The sequence below is a fragment of the Rutilus rutilus genome (assembly GCF_951802725.1).
Source record: "Rutilus rutilus genome assembly, chromosome: 3".
Lineage (NCBI taxonomy): Eukaryota > Metazoa > Chordata > Actinopteri > Cypriniformes > Leuciscidae > Rutilus > Rutilus rutilus.
The window spans coordinates 24,320,295-24,342,751 of record NC_140211.1 but is presented as its reverse complement, the minus strand read 5'-3'; the positions used below and the strand labels follow the sequence as shown (position 1 = coordinate 24,342,751).

The following is a 22,457-nucleotide window of genomic DNA, read 5'->3' as shown; positions in this document are numbered from 1 at the left end:
GTTGGGCCATAGTAAGAGGTAGAGAGACGGGAGCTTGTTGGATCAGACACAGGTGCCAGCTGATTTTACATTTCAAATAGAATGCGTCATAGAAGCACCTTTGGCAACATCCTTTAGCTTTAAAAAACAAACAAAAAACAAAACAGATAGCCTAAGATGACTCGTGTTTTACTTTACAAAGAATAATAGTTTTAACTCTTTAAAATTTACTGCAAAAGTCCACTACTGTTCAGAAGTTTGGGGTTAGTAAGGTTTTACTTTTATTCAGCAAGGATGCAAAGTGAGAGAGAGTAAAGGTTTTGACATTGTTACAAAAGATTTCTGTTTCAAATAAATGTTCTTTCTTTACTTTCTATTCATCATTTTATCACAGTTTCCACAAAAATATTAAGCAGCACAACGGTTTTCAACATTCATAATAATTATACATTTTTCTTGAGCAGCAAATCGGCATATTAGAATGATTTCTAAAGGATCATGTGACACTTTAGACTGGAGTAATGACTGAAAATTCAGCTTTGCCATCACAGGAATAAATTACATTTTAATATATTAAACAAAACCAGTTATTTTAAATTGTAATAACATTTCGCAGTATTGCTGGGGTTTTACTGTATTCTAAGAGAGTTCCAAAATCAAAATCTTACACAAAAAAACCCCTTAAATTCAAAGTTTCAAACTTCCAAAATTGTTTACAGTATTTTACTATAAAATTACTTTTATTGACACACTTTACAATAAGGTATCATTTGTTATATTCTGATTTACAGCATTTATTAACCTGTCTTAATGTTAGTTAAAAATATTAATGTTCACGTTTGTTCAGTGCATTAACTAATGTTAACAGATTTTAATCAAGATTAATATAAAATTCTGTAGAAATATTGTCCATTGTTAGTTCATGTTAACCAATACAGTGAACTGTTAACTGATGAACCCTTTTTGAACTGATGAAAAGTGTTATCAATTTTACATATATAAAATTATGAATATTTTCATTAATATATTTACATTATTCATTTATTTGATTAGTCAATTAAGAAATAACTTCGAATAATTATTGTAGTAACATTTGGAACTTAAAACAGCTTCAGTCTGAAGATAAAGCATTGTCAAAAAATGTGAACTATAAAGTGAAATTTTTAATATCTGCGGCTATAAATCTGTGTAATGAAGTCTGGTTGCTTTAAAGCTGCTGGATTTCATGTACTAATTATTGAATTAACTGCTCTAAAAATGACATTCATTGGCCCTTGGCAGTGTTTGGCAGAGGGGCAGTGTTGATTTCAGACCTTGTGTTTGCCATAGGGCATCACTGTAGTGTATGTGGCGTTAAGTTGCGTGTTTATAAAACACTATTATTCTCTCGTCAGTCATCTGCCAAATAGATGTATTGAGCTGGTATTTGGTTATTTTCTTAAGTAATCTCTGTGAAATCACAAATCATTATGAAATTCCACTAATTTTGTGACTTTATTGTTTTTTCTTTTCAATTTCACATTTGATCGGAATTTTCATAGCAACTTGTGAAACGCAAGCCTCATTTTTAATTTTGCAGTTGGTTACACCTAATTTTCAGAGAAAATTGCATCAACACACATGGTTTTCTACCCATGGCAGCTATCAACACTCTGGAAAGAATTAGGGGTTGTTCACACTCTTCTAGAGCGCAACTGAATGGATCAGAAGAGATTTTGTTTTTATCATTTAAACAGTTATTATTATTCTTTTTTTTTATTACATTTTTATTTAATTGAGTATTATTTAGCTCTTGTGTATTCAAATTATGGGTGTGCGATTTCACGATTTTTGATCGTGGATGATAAAAATGTCTCCACGATCTGCTTTTGAAGAAATATCGTGCTACAGTGCATTCTATCAGTTGCAGTTCTGGCGCCTCCGTCTCAAAATACTGTAGAACGCGACGTATATTCACATCAAATGTCAAAGGTATAATGGAGGATTTTTTACTTCCGGGTGGATCACCTATACTATTGGTCCTCCTAATTGTCAATCATTCTGGTGAATCAATCAAACTTATTCAAAAAGTGGAGAGGGCGGGTCTTATCTAAAATTTGGAAAGATCCTCCACTATACCTTTAACACAGAGGAATGGGTTTGGATTTTCTGAGCAATATGATGTCATATTGCTCATGCTCCGCCCACGACCACTGACGAACTGTCCCGTATTAATATCTTTCGGCCCTCAGCCATTTGTATACTGTCTGCCAAGGCAGCACTTTACGTGTCCACGTGCCCATGGAAGAGAGGGGTGGGGTGAGCAGTTGCTCATTATCATTTAAAGAGACATGCACCTTAACGGGTTGATGTGAACAGAGCTGTTTTTGAGGAGGTAAAAAGGGTGTTGTTTTATACAACCATTGAGGAATTCTAACCAAAGTATGTTACAAACTTTACATGAAGACCCTAAAGAATCAACTTCCAACGTCTGCCAACTTGTGGAAAATGGGCATCCGATGACCCCTTTAAAGCCTTGCCGGTTAAACATGTCATTCACATGCTGATGCGCTGTTCTAACATGTGCTTTTCTGAGCGCAAACACCCAAAGCGCAGGAACTAAAAGCCTGTCAAACAGCGCCTGGTTACTGGACTAAGTTATCTTTCGAGTCATATATTGCGCTAATACTGTCAAATACACACAAGGTTTGCGTAAGCAAAGTTGGTTATGTCTAAAGTGAAAGCAAACAAAGAAAATTGAGAGAAAATCTGCTTGTCAAATGTGTGTATATTAGACGCGTCGCGTGCAGGTCTTAAAGAGACATTAGCCTAATAGTAAACATGCTGCCGCTTGTCCTTGAAGGGATAGTTCACCCAAAAATACAAATTCTATCATTATTTACTCACTCTAATGTTGTTCCAAACCTGTATTCATTTCTTTCTTGTGCTGAACACAAAAGAAGATATTTTGAAGAATGTGGCTATCCAAACAGTAAAAAAAAAAAAAAAGCCTATACTATGGAAGTCACTGGGGACCAGCAACTGTTTGGTTACCCACATTCTTCCAAATAACTTTTAGTTTCAACAGAAGAAAGAAACTTATTCAGGTTTAAAACAACTTGAGAGAGTAAATTATGTAAGAAAGTAAGAAATTACTTTCTTCAAAGCTACTGTTAAATACACCTACTGTAGCTGAAAAAATAAAGCACTGTTTACTTCATTTGTATATTAAGTTGTGTATGTGTAATGTGTATCTTTTGTTCTTAATTTTTAATAACAAAGAAAATAATGACAAAGATATTTATCTTCGCCACTTTGGCCTAAATGTCTGCCATTCTTTTTTATTTTATATTTTGTTACCTAAGGCTTTGTTTTTAAAATAGGGACATTAGTTTGGCTGTAATGCTCAGTCACTTGCAAAATAGTAAAACCAACAAGAAAAAGAATCGTGATAAAATCGTGAATCGTGATTTTCCTGAAAAAAATCGTGATTTTCCTGAAAAAAATCGTGATATGACATTTTTGCCATATTGCCCACCCCTAACTCAAATTCACATTTATATCCAATGATCTTTTTGCACAAACTTGGATTTAAGCTGAAGGGGATTCTGAGGCTAGATTATTTAATCCTCTAGACCAGTCTTTCCTTCCCTCACACTTGTTTGCGTTGTACCTAAGGTCCCTCATTCTCCTCCGAGTCACTGCTTCACTTCCTTCCCCTTCTTTTGGTCCCAAAGGCAGTTACACAATTTACCCTCGGGCCGTTGTGTGTCTGACAGCTGTGTGTGTGTGTGTGTGTGTGTGTGTGTGTGTGTGTGTGTGTGTGTGTGTGTGTGTGTGTGTGTGTCTTGTATGTGGTTGTGGCGTATCACAGATGAGGCTCTGAGACTTTTGGCGGCTAAGATGATGAGTGTATTTTGATTCACCTCAGCAAATATACTTGCAGTCATGTAAATGGCTGCATCCTCTGCTTAAAATATGTAGTTTAGACCACAAAAACTTTATGTGTAATAGGTAGTAATGCGAAAAGTAAAATGCTAAAATCAGTGAACTTAATTGTCATTGCTCTGTGCAGTGCTATTTCTTAGTTTCCCAATCCCTTTTTTCCTTTACCTCTGTTTTTTTTTTTTTTTTTTTTTTACTTTTTTTGGGCTGCAGTGAAACCAAAAGTGTTCCTGAAATAGTGGACTGTCTGTCAGCTCATCAAAATCTTTTGAATTATTTTTGCTCTGGTAACCACTTTGAACTAAGGGGATATCATCCGTTCAGATACAGTACGAACAGGCAAAAAGCACTGTTTATGATTCGTAAAGAGAGGCATGAGGCCGTTATTTACATTTCTGGGTATTGTAAGCTATTGGCCAGACGTAAGATCTGAAACCAACTCTATTGCTTTGGCTATTTCGGCAGTGATTGACAAGGTTGGGACTAGATGAACCTGAGGCGTTCCCTCTGCCGGCTGAGCTTTGTTTATCCTGTAATGTTATCACAGCATGAGATGGTTTAATTAGGGAGCTTTATTTAGAAAGCAAACATACGTTCATGTTGGCTTAGGCTTCCATCACCTAGCACAGCGGACATCCGCAGCTTGTTGGTGATGTAACTGGCTGCAGAACTGGGGCCACAGCAGTGACTCGCCTGCACGGGGAAGAGGATGCAAAAAGCTAGTGAATGTTGCTAAAACAAAGAAACGGATGTAATCCTCCTTGAAAAAACTTTCTTTATTCTGTTCAATTTCAGTTAAATAAGATTGCAGAATTTCTTTTTTGAAGATACAATATTATTAAGGAAAGAAAGGCTTCTGATTAAATGTAGAAATTCCTTAATATCATATTAAGTACACATTATTTAATAGGGCGATTATTATATTATATGATATTATTAGTATTAATATACTAACGATTATTTCGGTAATAGAGTCATCTGTCAATTGTTTTGACAATTAATCGAGTAATTAAAAATTTTTGTGATAATAGAAATAGACCTAATTGAACAATTGGTTCAAATAAAGTATCAATCATGGTTTTATTGAACAACACTATTTAAATACATAATGTAATATTAGGGCTGGGCGATAAAACAATAACAATAGGCCTTTATCGCATCACAATAGAATGCCGGAAGTCGAGAATGCCGTGAAAAATTGCAGTGTACTGCGTCTTCCGGTTATTGCGTTCACCATGGCTGCCTGTTAATTATCACTGGACTACTTCGCTCTCGCATCTCCCAAAAGTTTCTTTTTTTGTTTGTTTTGTTGATTCCATTTTAATGGTTTAAATTGTTATAACCAATTATTTAAAATGTAATGAGCAAAAAATAAAACTTTCTTCAAAGGTTAAACCAAACTTTTATTTTGACGGGTTGCCGTGCCGTCTCTCTGTGTTTTATGATATGACCAGAGCCCGTCTACGGAGACCCTGCCCACTCCCTATTAAGTCCTATTGTACCGAATTTTGGTTGTAGTTCCACCAGAGTTCCACTGGGGGCGATCGCCATGAGTGCAAAATGAATGGGAGTCTATGGGGCTAGACGGCTAAATTTGTCTCTTTCACCCGAATGCCGTTGAGAAATCTCAGATTTGATTGTAGGTTTTGCAAGTTCAACATGGGTTATAGGTCGAAAGTTGAATGAACGAGTACTTATGTCCTTTCAATTTCTTACAGGTTGAGTTGTTGTTGCCCATAACACGCTAGCATTCTGCTAATGAACGTTGATTGGTCAGTGAAGGACTGATTACGACCAGAGATACCGCTTGATGGCATCGTGGCATCCGAAGCGGGACCAGAAACAAACAAAACAAAAACTCTTCTAGCACGTGTATTTACCTGTGTCAGCTGTGTTGTCGATGCCTCGAGAGAAGAAAGTGCAGAGCGCGAAAGCACCAAAGTGACTGAAGGATTGCCGTAAAGCAGTATCTCTGGTCGTACGGTCGTTTCTTTGCATCTCCTTTCGAATACAACATTCAAATTACTAGACAAAAAATTATATCCTGAGAAAAGTGTATTTTGAGGGGTATAGCGCCATAGACCTCCATTCATTCTGCACTCGTCCTGTGAGCGCCCTCATATGGAATCAAAGTGGAACTGCAACCATTTCAGAAGCCGGAAGTTTACTAAGAAAGGAACTTCTCCCCTTATTAGACATTCTCTGATATGACGATATTTTCATTTTTCTCAAATGAACCTAAAATGCTGCTGAAGTGACTCTCAGAGCGGCTGTGTTGATGAGGTGCATTAATGTCCTCATATAGGCTGAAAACATCGCGAGCGTCATGCGTGCCGCAGTGTGTGTGTGGTAAATTAAGCGTCTGTGCCATTCATTCACAGAGACACGTAGAACATGCATGATTCCTATTTAAATAGTCTTTATGCGGTTTAATATTGACAGACACTAGTCTATATCGCGATTTTATTTAAGTTTACTAACCTACTTTTCATCTAAAGGTAACTAAGTAACCACCGGAAGTGCGAGTAAACTGCTTGGCGATTTCGAACGTTCCGAAACCTGGAAATGAGATAAAGGCCTATATGTCTCGCGATAGACACGTAATCAATATCAATAAAAAATGCGTTCGATAAAACATTCGATAATATTTTTTTTTTTCTTCGTCGGAAGAAACCAGAGGTTGCGAAGCAAGTTTGGTTGCATGAACAAAGGCACTCACTCTCTGGTAACCTAGCAACGTAGGGAGTGACACGCTAACAGACAGACATGTAACAGTATCATGTTTGGTTGCGCCATATGGTTGTCTCCTGTTGAATTCTTCAGTAACAGAACGGGCGTGGAGTGATAAGTGGAAAATGAGTTGCCACAGCGAGTGAGGAAATTGTTGATAAAACAGGGAAAGTCAGCTTGCCAGTATGGCAGTTTTTGGGATTTTATAAGTCTGACTGTAGTCAGACCAATGTCGTCTGCAAATTATGCAAGACCGTTGTCGGTTTCTCTATGTTTGTATTTAACACTTTGCACTATTGTATTACACTTTATTAAGCATTTCTTAAGTATTATTTAATTTTGCAACTTAATGTTAAAAGATAATTGTTAAGTGTTCATTGTGATTTTAGACTTATTTTAGATTTTAGACATTTTAATTATTTGAGTGTTTTCCATGATTGTGTTGACATTTCTTGAGGAAGGTTAAGTTTAAAATAAATTTTTTAAATGTAATATATTTTTCTCCTGGTCCTTATTTTAAATAGGTACAATAAAAAAAAAAAATTATCGATATCAACCGATATGAAATACTTATATCGTGATACAGTTTTCAGCCATATCGCCCAGCCCTATGTAATATACATAATGTAAAAAAATCAACTTACTGTATGTACATTATGTATTATAACAAATGCCTGCAGATGGCGCCAACGTGATTGTTGTTTTTACACTTTACAGCAGATCAAATCTTTGTTTCATATAGGCCAAACAACATTTAATTCAAATGTCCACTTAATCTTTATTATTTGGTCACTTCTTTATGATTTTTTTTTTTCTTTTCTTTTGCTAATTTTCTTGAACAATAACATGTGGACATCAAAACATGCAAATTCAGAGTAAGGGTTTAAACTTTTATTTTGAAATCACAATGAACAACAGTTCGCACATATTGATGTATTCTCCTGTGTTGGCTTGATCGGTCTCGGTCACGAAATCCAGTGAGAAGCGCTTGAATTCAGCGAGGAACACAAATGTCTCAGTGATTTAAACCAGTTTAAAGGCAGATGAAACAGCGCTGACTAACAGGAGAAACACTGAGCACAACGATACAGTCAGAAGGCTTTTCCGTCTACAAATTCCCATCATTTACTATGGATTTACTGCACGTTAGCCTAGTAACGTTAATATTAACTGCACCATGAAAGGTGGGATATACATATTGAATTGTATTATATTAATGTAGACAATTGATTAAAGGACTAATGGAATATAATTATAGTATTTAATAATGTACACTGTAAAAAGTGAAAAGTTGGATCAACTTAAAAAAATTACTTCAATTGGTAACACCTAAAGAAATTAAGTTTTCTCAACTTAAATTATCACGTTTTATCGTGAAAAACGTGATCATTTAAGTTGAGAAAACTCATTTTTTTTAAGTTGATCCAACTGTTCACTTTTTACAGTGTATAGGCTACTGTTTTTCATACAAATACCATAAAAATCATAGTTACATTTTGCCATGATAGTGAGGTGCTACAGGGTATGCCTGGTTTCATCTGTGGTTGTCATGATCTAAATGCATGATACTGGATGACCAATGGTTAAGTTTAATAAAACCCAAACAGTCAGAATATTATATTTTACCCCCCAAAAAAATGAGCACATGCAGAAACTAAGAAATTGTCCAATAAATATATTTATTTTGTTAAGGAAAAATGACAAATGTTTGAATGTTCTACCTCAGATTTGTGAAATATTCACCTGTTTGGCAAGTGTTTGTCATGATATGTTCTGACAATAAAGAGTAGTTTAAAACCACAGTTAATGCTCTGGTTTCTACAACTTTCACTTAGGAGCAAAAATCTGCCTTTAAACTTGAAAGAAATAATGATTTGACTTAATGATTTCGTGATAATTATCGATATCGACTGATATAAAAAAAAATTATCGTGATTTTTTTTTTTTTTTTTTGCCATATCGCCCAGCCCTAATGTAAATGATAACAGTGCAACACTTTGCATGAAACGCAAAGCGCGTCAGACTTTATGCATTCCCAAATGCACATTATTGGTACCCAAACAAACAGCGCATGGGTTAATAAAGGCCTTCTAAAGCAGGGGTTTTCAAAGTCTAAGGCAGTGGGCCTCCCTTTTGACTCAACTTACCCAAACACACACACACACAGCAATATGTAGAGTGATCATCAGTCTTGGGTCTGTTACAGCTAAGCAGTATGTACTTGCTTTTTGGAAAGACGACTAGTCATCTTTTTTCACTTCCTAAAGCTACTGTTTAATTAGTAAAAAAAAACAAAAAAACATTTGCTACTCTAAAAATCAGTTTGGGAAATTATGGGACCTATTTATAGAGCCTGCCCACAAATAACCTGTGTAGGGTTGCAACTAACAGTTATTTTTATTATAAATTCACCTATTGAATATTTTCAATGGACCAGATAATAGAAAAGTAATATGTGTGAATTCATTACCACAAGCAAACCAAATGAAAAAAACAACAAAAAAAACAGCCTCTTACAACTCGGTCTGATTGAATAAGCATCCAACATCGACTATTAGACACGCATATGTGCACACACTCGTATGCAAGCTTAGACAAAGGCAGAATCGCTCAGTTGTGCGCACACACTCCCGCTGTGGGTCTTATTGTGTTCTTAAGCGGCTCGTTGTGCGCTACAGAGATGTCGGTGCTACAGGTGTGGGCTGCTCTGTGCGGTTTGCGTCAGCGAACTCAGTGTTTAGAAGTGACGGCACTCTGCCAGCAGTTCTTAGAAGCAGGTTGTGTTAGGAGGCAGCTTGTTCGGTCAAGCGAAAGCTCTTATTTAAAGTCTTCATCATTCATTTTTATTTTATTTATAATGATTTGTTTGGGTTAAGGCCATTTGTACAATATAGGCTGATGTTTGATCTGTAAGAGAAACCTTTCGTTTATGCGAATGTGTTCTACATAGGGAATTCCGGATTAGGTTGCACCATTTGTCTATGCATGATACACACTCACAAGCACTCAGGTCAGGACGTTGTGTAAGCAGTTCAGGAATTTACCCTCTTTGAGGCAGGTACATGCATATCTTATAGGAGTTCACGCAGGCTGTCGGTTCAGTGGATAAATTCAAATTAAGGTATTTCATGTCGAAGATAATAGTGTACTTGTGCTTATGACATTTTCACGGTGGCCTAAGGCTTAATTCTTGAGGTATTGCATGATTTTCACAAAGAATCAGCTAAACAAATGACTCTGGAAAGAAGCTAGGAAAGCAAAACATCATGTGCAAGTAGGAAAATGGCAAGACTTGAAAATGAAGCCAAAATGGAAAATCGAAGAAAGCAGGACGCTCTCAAATTAGGCTTGAGTGTTTAAAGGGATAGTTCACCCAAAAATGAAAATGTTGTCATCATTTACTAACCCTCAAGTTGTTCCAAACCTGAATGAGTTTCTTTCTTTTGCTGAACACAAAAGAAGATATTTTGAAGAATGTCAGTAACCAAACAGTTGATGGGCCCCATTCACTTCCATAGTATTTATTTGTCCATAATATGGAAGTCAGTGGGGCCCATCAACTGTCTGGCTACCAATATTCTTCAAAATATCTTCTTTTGTGTAGAAATAATTTCATAAAGGTTTGGAACAACTTGAGGGTGAGTAAGTGATGACAGAAATCAAGCGTAGCGTCAGTTCTGGCAGGTCACGTTAGTCAAGCTCGCATCAGCTGACTCTCAGCTGATCCACGTCTACCTATAGGAATACGACGCCTATCACTGTATACATATATAAGCTCCTTCATTATTATCAGCAGCTATCGCGTTTCTCAGGAGCTCATTTCCCTCCTCCATCCACAGCTCCTCCTCTCGTCAGTCGGGATTTGGCACTCTGATTACCCCTGAATCAGACTAAAATTCTCTAATTATGTTGTGCATTAAAATTAATTAATGATATCTGCAATACATTCATGTTGGTTCTGTTCTGTTTACCCTAAGGGGTTATTCCTGCTCTCCCTGCTCTTGTCCATGCTAGGCTGCATGGATGCTCAGGGAGTTCTTGCCCATAACAGAACCATACCGACCAATCCTAACTGCATGCTAATTGTCAATCGTATTTGACGATAGTGGTCCTGACAGAATTTTAATTTTTGGGTGAACTATGCCTTTAAAATGTTGTTACACCCTTAAGTGATCTGTTTTCCTACAGTAACTTCTCAATAAACCGAAATGAGTTCCTGAAGTAAGTGCATTCCTCAACCAATAAATTACCCAGATGTCATTGCTTCATCAAAGTCAAAGCACAGCACAGATATTGCAATTTAGGGCTTTTCACACTTTAAATACCTAACCCAGGGTCAATCTAAACCCTGGTTAAACGGATTATTATATTATATTATAATTATTTTTTTATTTTTTTCATGTTTCACACATCATACTTTACTCTGGGTTAACAATTAATACTGGGTATTCTTAAACTGACTTTTCACACTGTACATTCCTAAACTTAAAAGGTTAAGGTCCTTAAGGTTGCATATTTGCGATGTAATTGATTGGCGAGAACAACACATGATCACGTGATCTGTAGTTAACATAAAGGCTCAACATAAAATATTGCATTGCATATCCTCATATTATAGGCCTCGTTTACACTGTAAGTGAAATGTGACCCAATTCCGTTTTTTTTGCTCATATGTGATACAGATCGGAAGTGTGCAATGACAGTGTAAACAGGAAAAAAAAACACATGCATTCGGATATTTCGAGATCGGTTTCAGGCCTCGTTCATATGTGGAAATGAATAAGATATAAATCAGATATGTGCCAATGCGACTGTCATGTAAACAGGCAGATCGGATTTTCTGAGGCATTAGGCTACTAATTAGGCTACTACTTAAATAATAAAATTTGTGCTATAGATACGCACTTTGGCCCGTTTCGTCCTCCTCTGCATCAAAATCTTGGTGATGTTTGGCGAACTTCGCATATATCGCAAAGCTAGCATCAAGCATATTTCGCGTTCGTCCATCTGTGCTGTGTTCGATGTTTCAGATACTATGCCAAGTGTAAACGCATGAATCGGATATGGGTCACAATTGAAAGAACGGACGGTCAAAAAAATTGGATATAGGCAACCAATCAGAATTGGGCATCAAGACCTGCAGTGTAAACGAGGCCATATATTGCTGACTGTACTATCAAGTTTTTCCTGAATGGACTCTTTGGACTATGAAGGTATGAATGAAACGTCTCTTCTTCACTCCAACTGACTCAGATTACTGTTTATACAACACACGTTATTGTAGTGTTGTCAAAGTACCGGTACTTCGGTACCAAGTCGGTACTGAAAATGTGACGATACCAGCATTTCTGTAGTACCGGGTATATTCGGTACCCACTCATAGGCTCATCTGTTTTTATCTAAGTGCGGGGTTCCAGACTAACTTTTTTACTTGGATCACTGTCTGTAGCCGATATATATATATATATATATATATATATATATATATATATGTATATATATATATATATATATACCACGATATATATAGTGTCTGTGTATATTAAACTGCAAAAAGACTATTTAAATATTAACCCTGCATGTTCTGCTTGTCTCTGTGTGAATGAATGGCGCAGACGCGCGGTTTCATTTACCTCACACATACACACACACACACACACACACACACACACACACACACACACACACTGAAGCACGAGTGACGCTCGCGCTGTTTTCAGTCTCTGCTGCCTCACGATGTGAGGACATGATGAAATTCATCTTCAGAGCCACTCTGAGAGTCACTTCATGAGCATTTTACCGTTTAATTTGAGAAAAAACTATCGTCATATCATACACACACAGAAACTCAAAGGTCTTCACGGCAACCCATCAAAATAAAAGTTTGGTTTAACTTGAAGAAATTGACAGGAATAATTAGGCTACTTTACAGCTGATTTAGCTACGTCTCCATGGGATTTTTTTTTATAAGCAATATTTACGTTTAAACAGCATGTAGCCTTTAATGCTTGTATGTATCATTTACTTATGATTACCGTCATAAATAAAGTAGGCCTAATTGAATTTAATTTAATATTTTTTTTCAAATAGTTAAATAAAATTGAAAAATAGTTCCGACAGATTTTGCTGTGGTACCGAAATTGGTACCGAGAACTAGTGCTGCACGATTAATCGTATCGCAATCGCAATCGCGATGTCAAGCCTACGCGATTATATGACGCAAAATGCTGCGATTTTATATTAAAACAAATTAGCGCTGTTAACGCACTTATTAATGCAAATGCTTTTAAACCATTCATGCGCGATAAGACATAAAGAACGAGCTGCCTGTGAATGTCCTCCTGACACACACACACACAGATAGACGCGCGCCAGTATCAAGTTCTCTTTCGCGGTAGAACGAACAACACACATGTATGCCAAAATGAACGCGCTGCCTGTGAATGTCCTGACTGTGACAGACAGAAAGACTCGCGCTAATATCGTGCGTGCGCACAAAACAGCATGACAGAATACAGTCCTCTTTTGAGCTTGAACGAACAATAACACACACAATTATGCCAAAATGTATTTTTGTCGAGTGTCTTCATAACATAAGAGTAGTCTTATGATGAACATGAAGAGTTGTGATGACTCGTGAAAGAATGAGGCGCGTGTGAGATCCGCGTCTGACAGCGGCTGGTCTTAAAGGGACAGTGCACAGTAGCCACTAATTATATCTGTCGCTAAAATTATTCTTTTATTTCTTTTTTTTACCCCTGACATGTATGGTTATATGTACTCTTGTATGTAAATTATGTTTTGTTCTTGTTAAAATGCAAAAAAAAAAATCTGTCGCTAAAGTTAATCAAAGCACAAAGGGAACAGGGAAAAACACTCACTGCTCTTGACTAAAGAACTTTTTTCTTTAGGCTGATTATCACTAATCTGTGTGTGCATTTATTTTCCTTTAGAACCAAGCAAGTTGACTCATGAAACCATTTGTTTATTATATCGCATATCGCAATCGTAATCGCAATATTGACCTCAATTATCGCAATATGACTTTTCCCCCAAATCGTGCAGCCCTACCGAGAACCGTAAAATTTTAATGGTATCGGTACCGACTACTGGAATTTTGGTACCGTGACATCCCTACGTTATTGTGATTATGAGGCACCCGATTGGCTGTCTGTTGCAAAGCATCCAGCCTTAACTTTCTAACACCACATTGTTTCACACTGTACAAGTTTGACCACATGCAGGGTTAACACCACAAATAAAACCCTGGGTTAAAAGCAGTGCTAAACCTGCTTTTAAATTACAAGTATGAAACGTTCCTCTGCCCGGTGTTGAAAGCGTGGTTTAAAACGATGAAAAGCCATTTTGATGTTGATTCATCTACCACGGTGTTTCCCAAACCTGGTCCTGGAACTCCTTTCCCCCAAAACACTGTACATTTCACTGTACACTGTACATGCTTTTCTTATCTTACACAACCATTTCAGGTCTTGGAGTTTCTTCTAATGAGCTAATGAGTTGAATCAGGTGTGTTTGTTTAGGGAGACAGACATCTGAAATGTGCAGTGCTTGTGTGGTTTGAGGACCAGGGTTGAGAACCGCTGATTAGGCCTGGGTGAAACAACAGTATCTATTTATCAACGGTATACCTTTATCGATAACGCTAGAAAAAATGTTCGATATAACGCTCGACAGTTTCACTTAAATGTATTAATGTAAAAAGACATGAAACCACATAACAAGTTTGGTCCACCGTCCCTGGATCATAAACAGCCTATCAGCCTTGATAAAGTGCTATGAGTGACAAGTAGACTGCCAATAATTTAACGAGTTGTGGTGTTGCTGCTGTGGGAGGTTGCGCCATCGCCATGTGACATCAGAACACACAAACTCATGCCAAAATGGATTCTGTGCCTGCCGTCGATGGGGAGATTATGAATAAAAAAAGAACATTGATTAATCTACTACTTTCCCTATACTTGACATCACACATCCTGCGATGGGACTATTGCGTATGTGCACATCGTGATATCGATGTTAAAACTATACATCGTGCAGCCCTATTTTTACGTGCTGACATGATTTCCCTTTCAATCCTGTTTCTGATATTGATGTCTTAAACCACACACATGCACACAAACACAGACACACTGCAGCAGGTAGGGACAGTTGGACTCACCTCTGGGTGACTTTATTGGTGAAAGCCTGTGTATTAGGAGTGTCACAGACTGGGCAAGGCATTGAGTGCTTCTCAGCGCACTGCAGCGATTTCCCACTATTATTAGCTTAGGAACAGCAAAGCCTCTTAGGGCTCTTTATTTAACCAGATAGCCAGTCTGATGTGGATCTGAACAGCAGGCAACACTGAGACTACATATTAGCCATATTAGTCATGATACTACACTTTTGCAGTTTTCCCCCATTTTGTGTGTGTGTGTGTGTGTGTGTGCAAGGCAACAATCATCTTCAAGTATGCAATGTATTTGTACTGCACACAAATAGAATACGACAAAGTTTGGGATCAGGAAGATTTTTTTTAAAGAAATTAATACTTTTATTCAGCAAGGATACACTAAATTGATAGAGAGGTTCTGTACATTTAACAAAAGATTATACAACTTTTGTACAACATCTATTTCAAATAAATCATGTTCTTTTAATTAACTTTCGATTCAGCAAATTATCCTGAAAAAAAGTATCATGGTTTTTACAGAAATATTAAGCGGCTGTTTGATAATAATTTATCATTTGCCATCACAGGAATAAATCCAGAGCACTTGCAGTAATCGCTGCTGGTTTTCCACACTTTTCCACTTTAGATGATGCAGATGTCACAATCACATTACAGTATTTATCTTTATTATGTGAGCTGAGGGCCAGTGGATGGCCATACTGCTTTCATCATATTGAAATATATGATATTCATTAGCTCCGCTAGGGAGTCTGAAAGGTCTTTTGGGGAACGAACCATTCTTGGAGAGGTAGTTGTGTGGCTCATTACTCATTTTCTCTCTTTCTCTCTCTCTATATATATATATATAAAATATACACATATATTATATCACAGTCTTTGTACAAATTAAAAAGCATGTAAATGGTTTGAACTGACTTTATGCTCTATTGGTGAGTCTTCAAAGCTGTAATTAAGAGCTTTGTAGAACATCTAGAAAACCGAGGAAGGCCTAACAGCATATTTACTTTTGGCCTGACGCAAATGCTTTTGTTCTTACGATTAATGTGCTGAGAAGAAGCATAGGCTGTCTGCTCCCTTCCTTCACAGACCTCTACTTTGAGAAGCAGGGTAGGGACTATCTCACCACTTGCACACTGGACATTTTCTGTTTCAGATCATATAGGTCATAAACGGGGACACTTCTGTTATCTGAAATTGGATGATTGTCATGTTTTTGAATGCATTATACTTTCTAAAAGGGTGTTCAATTAATAGACTATTGTAATGTTGTATAACTGTGTTTATAATTATTGCTGAGATCACACAATGCATTATAAGGTGCATTAAAAGGCATAACTGATGCATTAAAAATAAAAGTGTTAGTGAAGTGTTACCCTATTGTTGTTGTTGTTGTTGTTGTTGTTGTTGTTGTTGTTGTTGTTGTTGTTGTTGTTGTTGTTATTACAAAAACTAAATATTTTATACTGATTGGCTTGGCTATAGAAAGGATTGAATGACTACAAATTTCTGATGAAACAGGACCTGGTGAAAGCCAAATGATCCAGCACTCTGTGGGGCATTTTAGTGGCTGAATCACTTACAACTAAATACAAATTAATTTCTATGTCCATTGTATATTGAAGCATACACATAGCATTACAATACATGTCTCAAGCATCTCTTTACATGTCCGCACTGAGCCTTATATCAGACTCAAATCATCAGCCTGCTTTTCCACTGCTCCCAATACTCAAAGCTTTTAGTGCCTTTTTTCTCCTTTATTTTATCCCTCCATGACCATTGCATTTATTCATAGTGTTATGCTAATGAACTGGCAGCCAGCGTATGGTGGATTAATCAAAGCCTCCTTTCCAGCATAAATGAATTTCAGAGTGAAATTGTGGGTAAAAGAAAACATGGATTTTGCCTTTGCCGATTATCTCTTCGATTGGAAGATCGCAGTAGTAGAATGTTATTCTGAACATGTTTTAGTACTTATACTGCAGTGTGTGTGTCAGACTGATAGACTGAACCCCCAGTGGTCTGTTTCCCGCGGGGTCAGAGTTCACAGTTGGATTGGCATGTTGAGTCTTGTGTGACACGTAGGTTTGTCCCCCTTCCTGTCTGTCTAGCTCTGTCATCACAAATAGGCTTGTCTTATGACAGGGAGTGTGTGGACCATCTATAAATAAATTGATCAGATGGTGAGGGGTAAAAATAGAGAGATGAGAAATGGGGTAGAAAAACATAAAAGAGAGAAAAATAAAACTGAGTCAGTCAAAAGAGAATGGAGAGAAAGAGTGAGAGAAAGGTCATGATGCCTTAATTTACAGTCATTACATGCATGTATTAAGCTAATGCTTTTCTCCCAAAGCAGCATACCAGTGGGGAATCAAGATAATATTTAACAAGACCTGATTGCGTTGCATTGTGAAACCACAACGCTGTTTCTTTGACTCTGTAGGGCTGAATGCTGCTTGTAGAAACACATCTCACTGTCTGCTCACTGCTGTCTGGCCCTGTCAGGCTCCCTCTGCCCAGTCACTGGAAGCTCATCAATAACCTTTAATAGACCACAGGCACAATATGCTCTGTGGGTGTGTGTCTGTACAGTATTAGAGCATAATAGCCATCTGTGTGTGTGTGTGTGTGTGTGTGCGAGCTGGCGTTATTAATAAGGTCGGCCTCTATGTGGTGACAGGCCAAAGCATACGCCTATGTGCGAATTTGTTTCCCGTGTGTTTTTTGCGCACGTCCTGAGATAGATGACATGTGCATGGGTTATTCCTCTCTGGATTTGAGCCCATCTGTCACCCCACCCAAAATTCTCCCCATTGACTAACCCACCGGCTCTCTGTCTCATTATATCCGCTTCTAAATGGATCAGACTCTATGGATCTCTCTCTCTCTCTCTCTCTCTCTCTCTCTCTCTCTGTTCTTCTTACCCCTTCCCCTTGCGCTGATACTGAGATATCAGTACCGTTTGTGCTATAACACTCTTATTGTTAACCTGTTGCTAGTGTTGTAGTGTCTGCAGATTTCCCCAGTGGCTTGTTTGCAACTAGCCCAAGTCTTTCCTTTTCAAGGCTATCAGAACAGCAGTCCAATAAAGGAGAGAGAGAGAGAGAGAGAGAGAGAGAGAGAGGAGAGAAAATAGCCTGTTCTCTTTCATCTCCCTTATCAGCAGACAGACGCAGACCTTGAAGTGCCTCAATAGACAGTAATTATTTATGTGTTAGTTATACAAGCAATTACACTGTAAACTTCAGTAAACGTTATGCAGTTTCTGTGAGTGACTTCTTTCATGCACACTTCCTGTCTATGCTGGTACTGAGTACCATAGTTCTGGTTTTCAGGCCTTAATGTCCCTAAAACTGTAGAATTTGCTTGTGCTGTTTTTAATCATTTCAGAAATTAATTTCCCCAAACAAGTGTGTTTCTAATGCATAACCGAAATGCTTGCTATCTCTTTTGTTTACTCACTCTAGTGATTGTGTATTGTGCAATATGGAAATGAGTTATTTATAAAAATGTTGGTTGTGGGTGGGTGGGGGGTGGGGTTCTCTATCACTGCATTGCCACTGAAAAGGGGTGCAGGAAAACTACCTTAACTGTGATAGAAATGACAATTTTATACTGGTCGGCAATCATATCGCCCACCTCTTGTGTACATATAAGCCTTTTACTTTTTAATATTTAATATTTTGCATTTAATCTTTTATTATATTTACAGCGGGGGAAATAAGTATTGAACACGTCATCAATTTTCTCAGTAAATATATTTCCAAAGGTGCTATTGACATGAAATTTTCACCAGATGTTGGTAACAACCCAAGTAAGCCATACATACAAAGAAACAAACAACAATAGGTTCAGAAATTAAGTTATGTGTAATAATGTGAAATGACACAGGGAAAAAGTATTGAACACATGAAGAAAGGGAGGCGCAAAAAGGCATGGAAAGCCAAGACAACTGCTGAAAACTTACAGTAATTAAAAAGCAATCCAGCCCCCTGTCAGTGGAAATTAATAACAGCTGGTTCAGTCCCAAATGATGGCCTACAAAAAGGTCTCATTGCCAAGGTGTCACACAAGACACATCTCATGATGGGTAAAAGCAAAGAGCTGTCTCAAGACCTTCGCAACCTAACCTGTTGCAAAACGTAATGATGGCATTGGTTATAGGCGCCATTCTAAGCTTCTGAATGGTCCAGTGAGCACTTTTGGGGCCATAATACTGAAGTGGAAAGACAATAATTTCACCATAAATTTGTCTCGACCAGTGCTCCTCGCAAGATTTCTGATAGAGGAGTGAAAAGAATAATCAGAGTTGTCCAAGAGCCAAGGATCACTTGTGGAGAGCTTCAAAAAGACCTGCAGATAGCAAGTAGTTGTCTCAAAGAAAACAGTAAGTAATGCACTCCACCGCCATGGCCTGTATGCACGCTCACCACGCAAGACTCCATTACTGAAAAAAAAGCATGTTGAAGCTCATTTAAGTTTGCTGCACAACATTTGGAAAAGCCAGTGAAATACTGGGAGAATATAGTGTGGTCACATGAGAGCAAAATTGAACTGTTTGGATGCCATAATACACCATATTTGGAGGAGAAATGGTAGTGCACATTACCCTAAAAACACCATACAACTTGGTGTTGGCTCTTGGACAACTCTTCTGATTATTCTTTTCACTCCTCTATCAGAAATCTTGCGAGGAGCACTGGTCGAGGCAAATTTATGGTGAAATGATTGTCTTTCCACTTCCGTATTATGGCCCCAAAAGTGCTCACTGGACCATTCAGAAGCTTAGAATGGCGCCTATAACCAATGCCATCATTATGTTTTGCAACAATTAGGTTGCAAAGGTCTTGAGACAGCTCTTTGCTTTTACCCATCATGAGATGTGTCTTGTGTGACACCTTGGCAATGAGACCTTTTTGTAGGCCATCATTTGGGACTGAACCAGCTGTTATTAATTTCCACTGACAGGGGGCTGGATTGCTTTTTAATTACTGTAAGTTTTCAGCAGTTGTCTTGGCTTTCCATGCCTTTTTGCGCCTCCCTTTCTTCATGTGTTCAATACTTTTTCCCTGTGTCATTTCACATTATTACACATAACTTAATTTCTGAACCTATTGTTGTTTGTTTCTTTGTATATGGCTTACTTGGGTTGTTACCAACATCTGGTGAAAATTTCATGTCAATAGCACCTTTGGAAATATATTTACTGAGAAAAATGATGACGTGTTCAATACTTATTTCCCCCGCTGTATGTATGTCTGTATGTATGCGACAGTTAAGTATATGGCACAGTAAAGGCCTGTTCACTGAAACTCAAATGTTCTGCACAAAAATTTGGTTTTGATTTTTGCATGCGATCTGTCTTAGAATTTTTTTTTTTGCAGACGGACTGAAAGACAATGCAAATTCACTCTCTGACAGTAGGTAGCACATATAGAAAAGCAAAAATACAGCCCTTTACAAGGGCAGCAGTGCACAGCTTTATGTTTCTGACACCCGCTTGTCATGAAGAAGAAAGGAAGTCAAACTGTGTTTACATGTTTTTAACAGCTGTTCAGATTTTTGTATTCATTATGGTGTTGATGAAGCAACGGCAAATACAAGAGTACAAAGACAAACAAGCCGGTTCCAGACTCTTCCTCTGCTTTTCATTGTCACTTAGCAAAATAGTCTGTTTGTGAGCACCACCAAGTCGTAGTTTTTGCAACTGCAGCTTCTCTGGGCATGTAGCTTTTTCCACAGTCTGTGAAAAACTGTCGCATTGACGTCATGTATTGTTTTTGATTTGTGTTATTTTTGTTTTATTTTTAGATCTAGAAACGGATGATAACACCTCATTTTACATCCTGAATGTTGGCCAACCTCCTTTACTGGTGAACCAATCACACGGTCTCCAGCGGCATGGAGGCCAGCCCCCAGCCCAACTCATTGCCACCTCCCCCTCCCTGCAGGCCCACCAAAAGACCTATGAGCAAAGCTATGAGCATCAGGACTCTAAATACACGCCCACAGGGATGGGTGGAGGAGGGAACGGCCCACCAAAGGCCTTTGAATGTCCCAGCATCCAGATCACCTCCATTTCCCCAAGCTGCCAGCAGGAGATGGAGGCCAGCGACGATGAGATGAGAGCAAAGGGTCCGGATGGAGACTACCACGACAGACCTCTGTCTCGAGACCACCTATACCTGCCTCTAGATCACTCGTATCGAGATTCGTCCCTGAGCCCGAGTCCATGTAGCAGCCTTTCCTCACGAAGCTGGTTCTCAGACGCATCGTCCTGCGAATCCATCTCACATGTGTACGATGATGTGGATTCGGAACTAAATGAAGCAGCGGCACGTTTTACCCTGGGCTCACCGCTCACTTCGCCTGGCTGCTCTCCACAGGCTGGACCACAGGAGGAAGTATGGCAACAGCAGCAGCAGCAGCAGCATCATCATCATCATCACCAGGCCTTCACTCACTCCCTTTCTCACTCACACGGCCATTCTCTCTCGCCCCGCCAGTCGCCCTGTCACTCGCCCCGTACCAGCGTCACAGATGAGAACTGGCTGAGCCCACGTTCACCTTCACGGCCCTCTTCGCGCCCGACATCGCCCTGTGGGAAGAGACGCCACTCCAGCGCTGATATATGCTGCCTGGGCTCTTTATCACCCCATCACTCCCCGACTGCCACTCCCGGCCCCTCGCCCAGGGGTAGCGTGACCGAAGACACGTGGATAGGAAGCCCATCCATGGGTATGTCCCCTTTCCAATGTTGTCCCTCTGAGGCTGACATCCCCTCCAAGACCAGGAAGACCTCCCAGGACTGTACAGCATCAATCCAGACAGGGAAGGGCGATATGAGCATGGATGATTCTGGGAATGTATCTCCTTTGCTTGACTCACCTGGTGAGGATGCCATTCATGGATTAAAGAAGGATGGATCTGGAGAGCAGTTTCTTTCTGTCCCATCTCACTTCACATGGAACAAACCCAAACCAGGACACACACCTATTTTCAGGTAAACCCCCTCCTCTGCTTTGAAGAGACACAAGTAAGAGTAACCATTATAGAGTTCAATGCTTATTTCTTACAGGTGTTCATGTTTGTAGACATTAGCTCTTTTCTCAAAACTTAGAGAGCTGTATGCTACATTGTCAGTGGCCTTCTAAGGGGCCGATCACACCTGACGCGTTTTTCAGGTTCGAAAACGCAAGGTGCACAGCACTGCCCCATCACACAGAACGAGCAGTGCGCTGCGTTTTTTATGTTGCTAGGCAACCACTGAAACAGCTGTCCTGTCAGTCAAGTAAACGTCAAATCAGCCTTTTATTAACTTTATTTACTTTCTGTTAACATAGTGGTAGTTACGGTTCGTGAAATCGTTAAGCTCCTGGTAACCCGCGAGAGCACCACAAGTTTATCCTCCATCATCGCACTCTCCGGGAGTTCAAGCAACTGTAGCTTTCATCACTAAAACGGAAGGCCCGCCTCTCCATTCATTCGATTGGACAGTGGAAAAAAACGCGATGACGTCGGGCGCTTTTTCCGCTCGGAGTTGCCTTTTTTTTCAACTGCAAAAAACGCGAGGCGCAGCAGGCGCATAAACAGCGCGCAGAACGCTCACTATCATAGGAAATCAATTGAA

The 22,457-nt window shown here is 38.7% G+C and overlaps 1 protein-coding gene across 1 annotated transcript in view; it reads left to right on the top strand.

Moving 5' to 3' along the window:
- nfatc3a (nuclear factor of activated T cells 3a) overlaps window positions 1-22,457 on the top strand; it is an 86,347-nt gene that overhangs the window by 8,758 nt on the left and 55,132 nt on the right. The window contains exon 2 of the mRNA XM_084404618.1: window positions 20,639-21,830. Coding sequence (XP_084260744.1) covers window positions 20,639-21,830 — 1,192 coding nt within the window. The remainder of the gene's footprint in view (window positions 1-20,638; window positions 21,831-22,457) is intronic.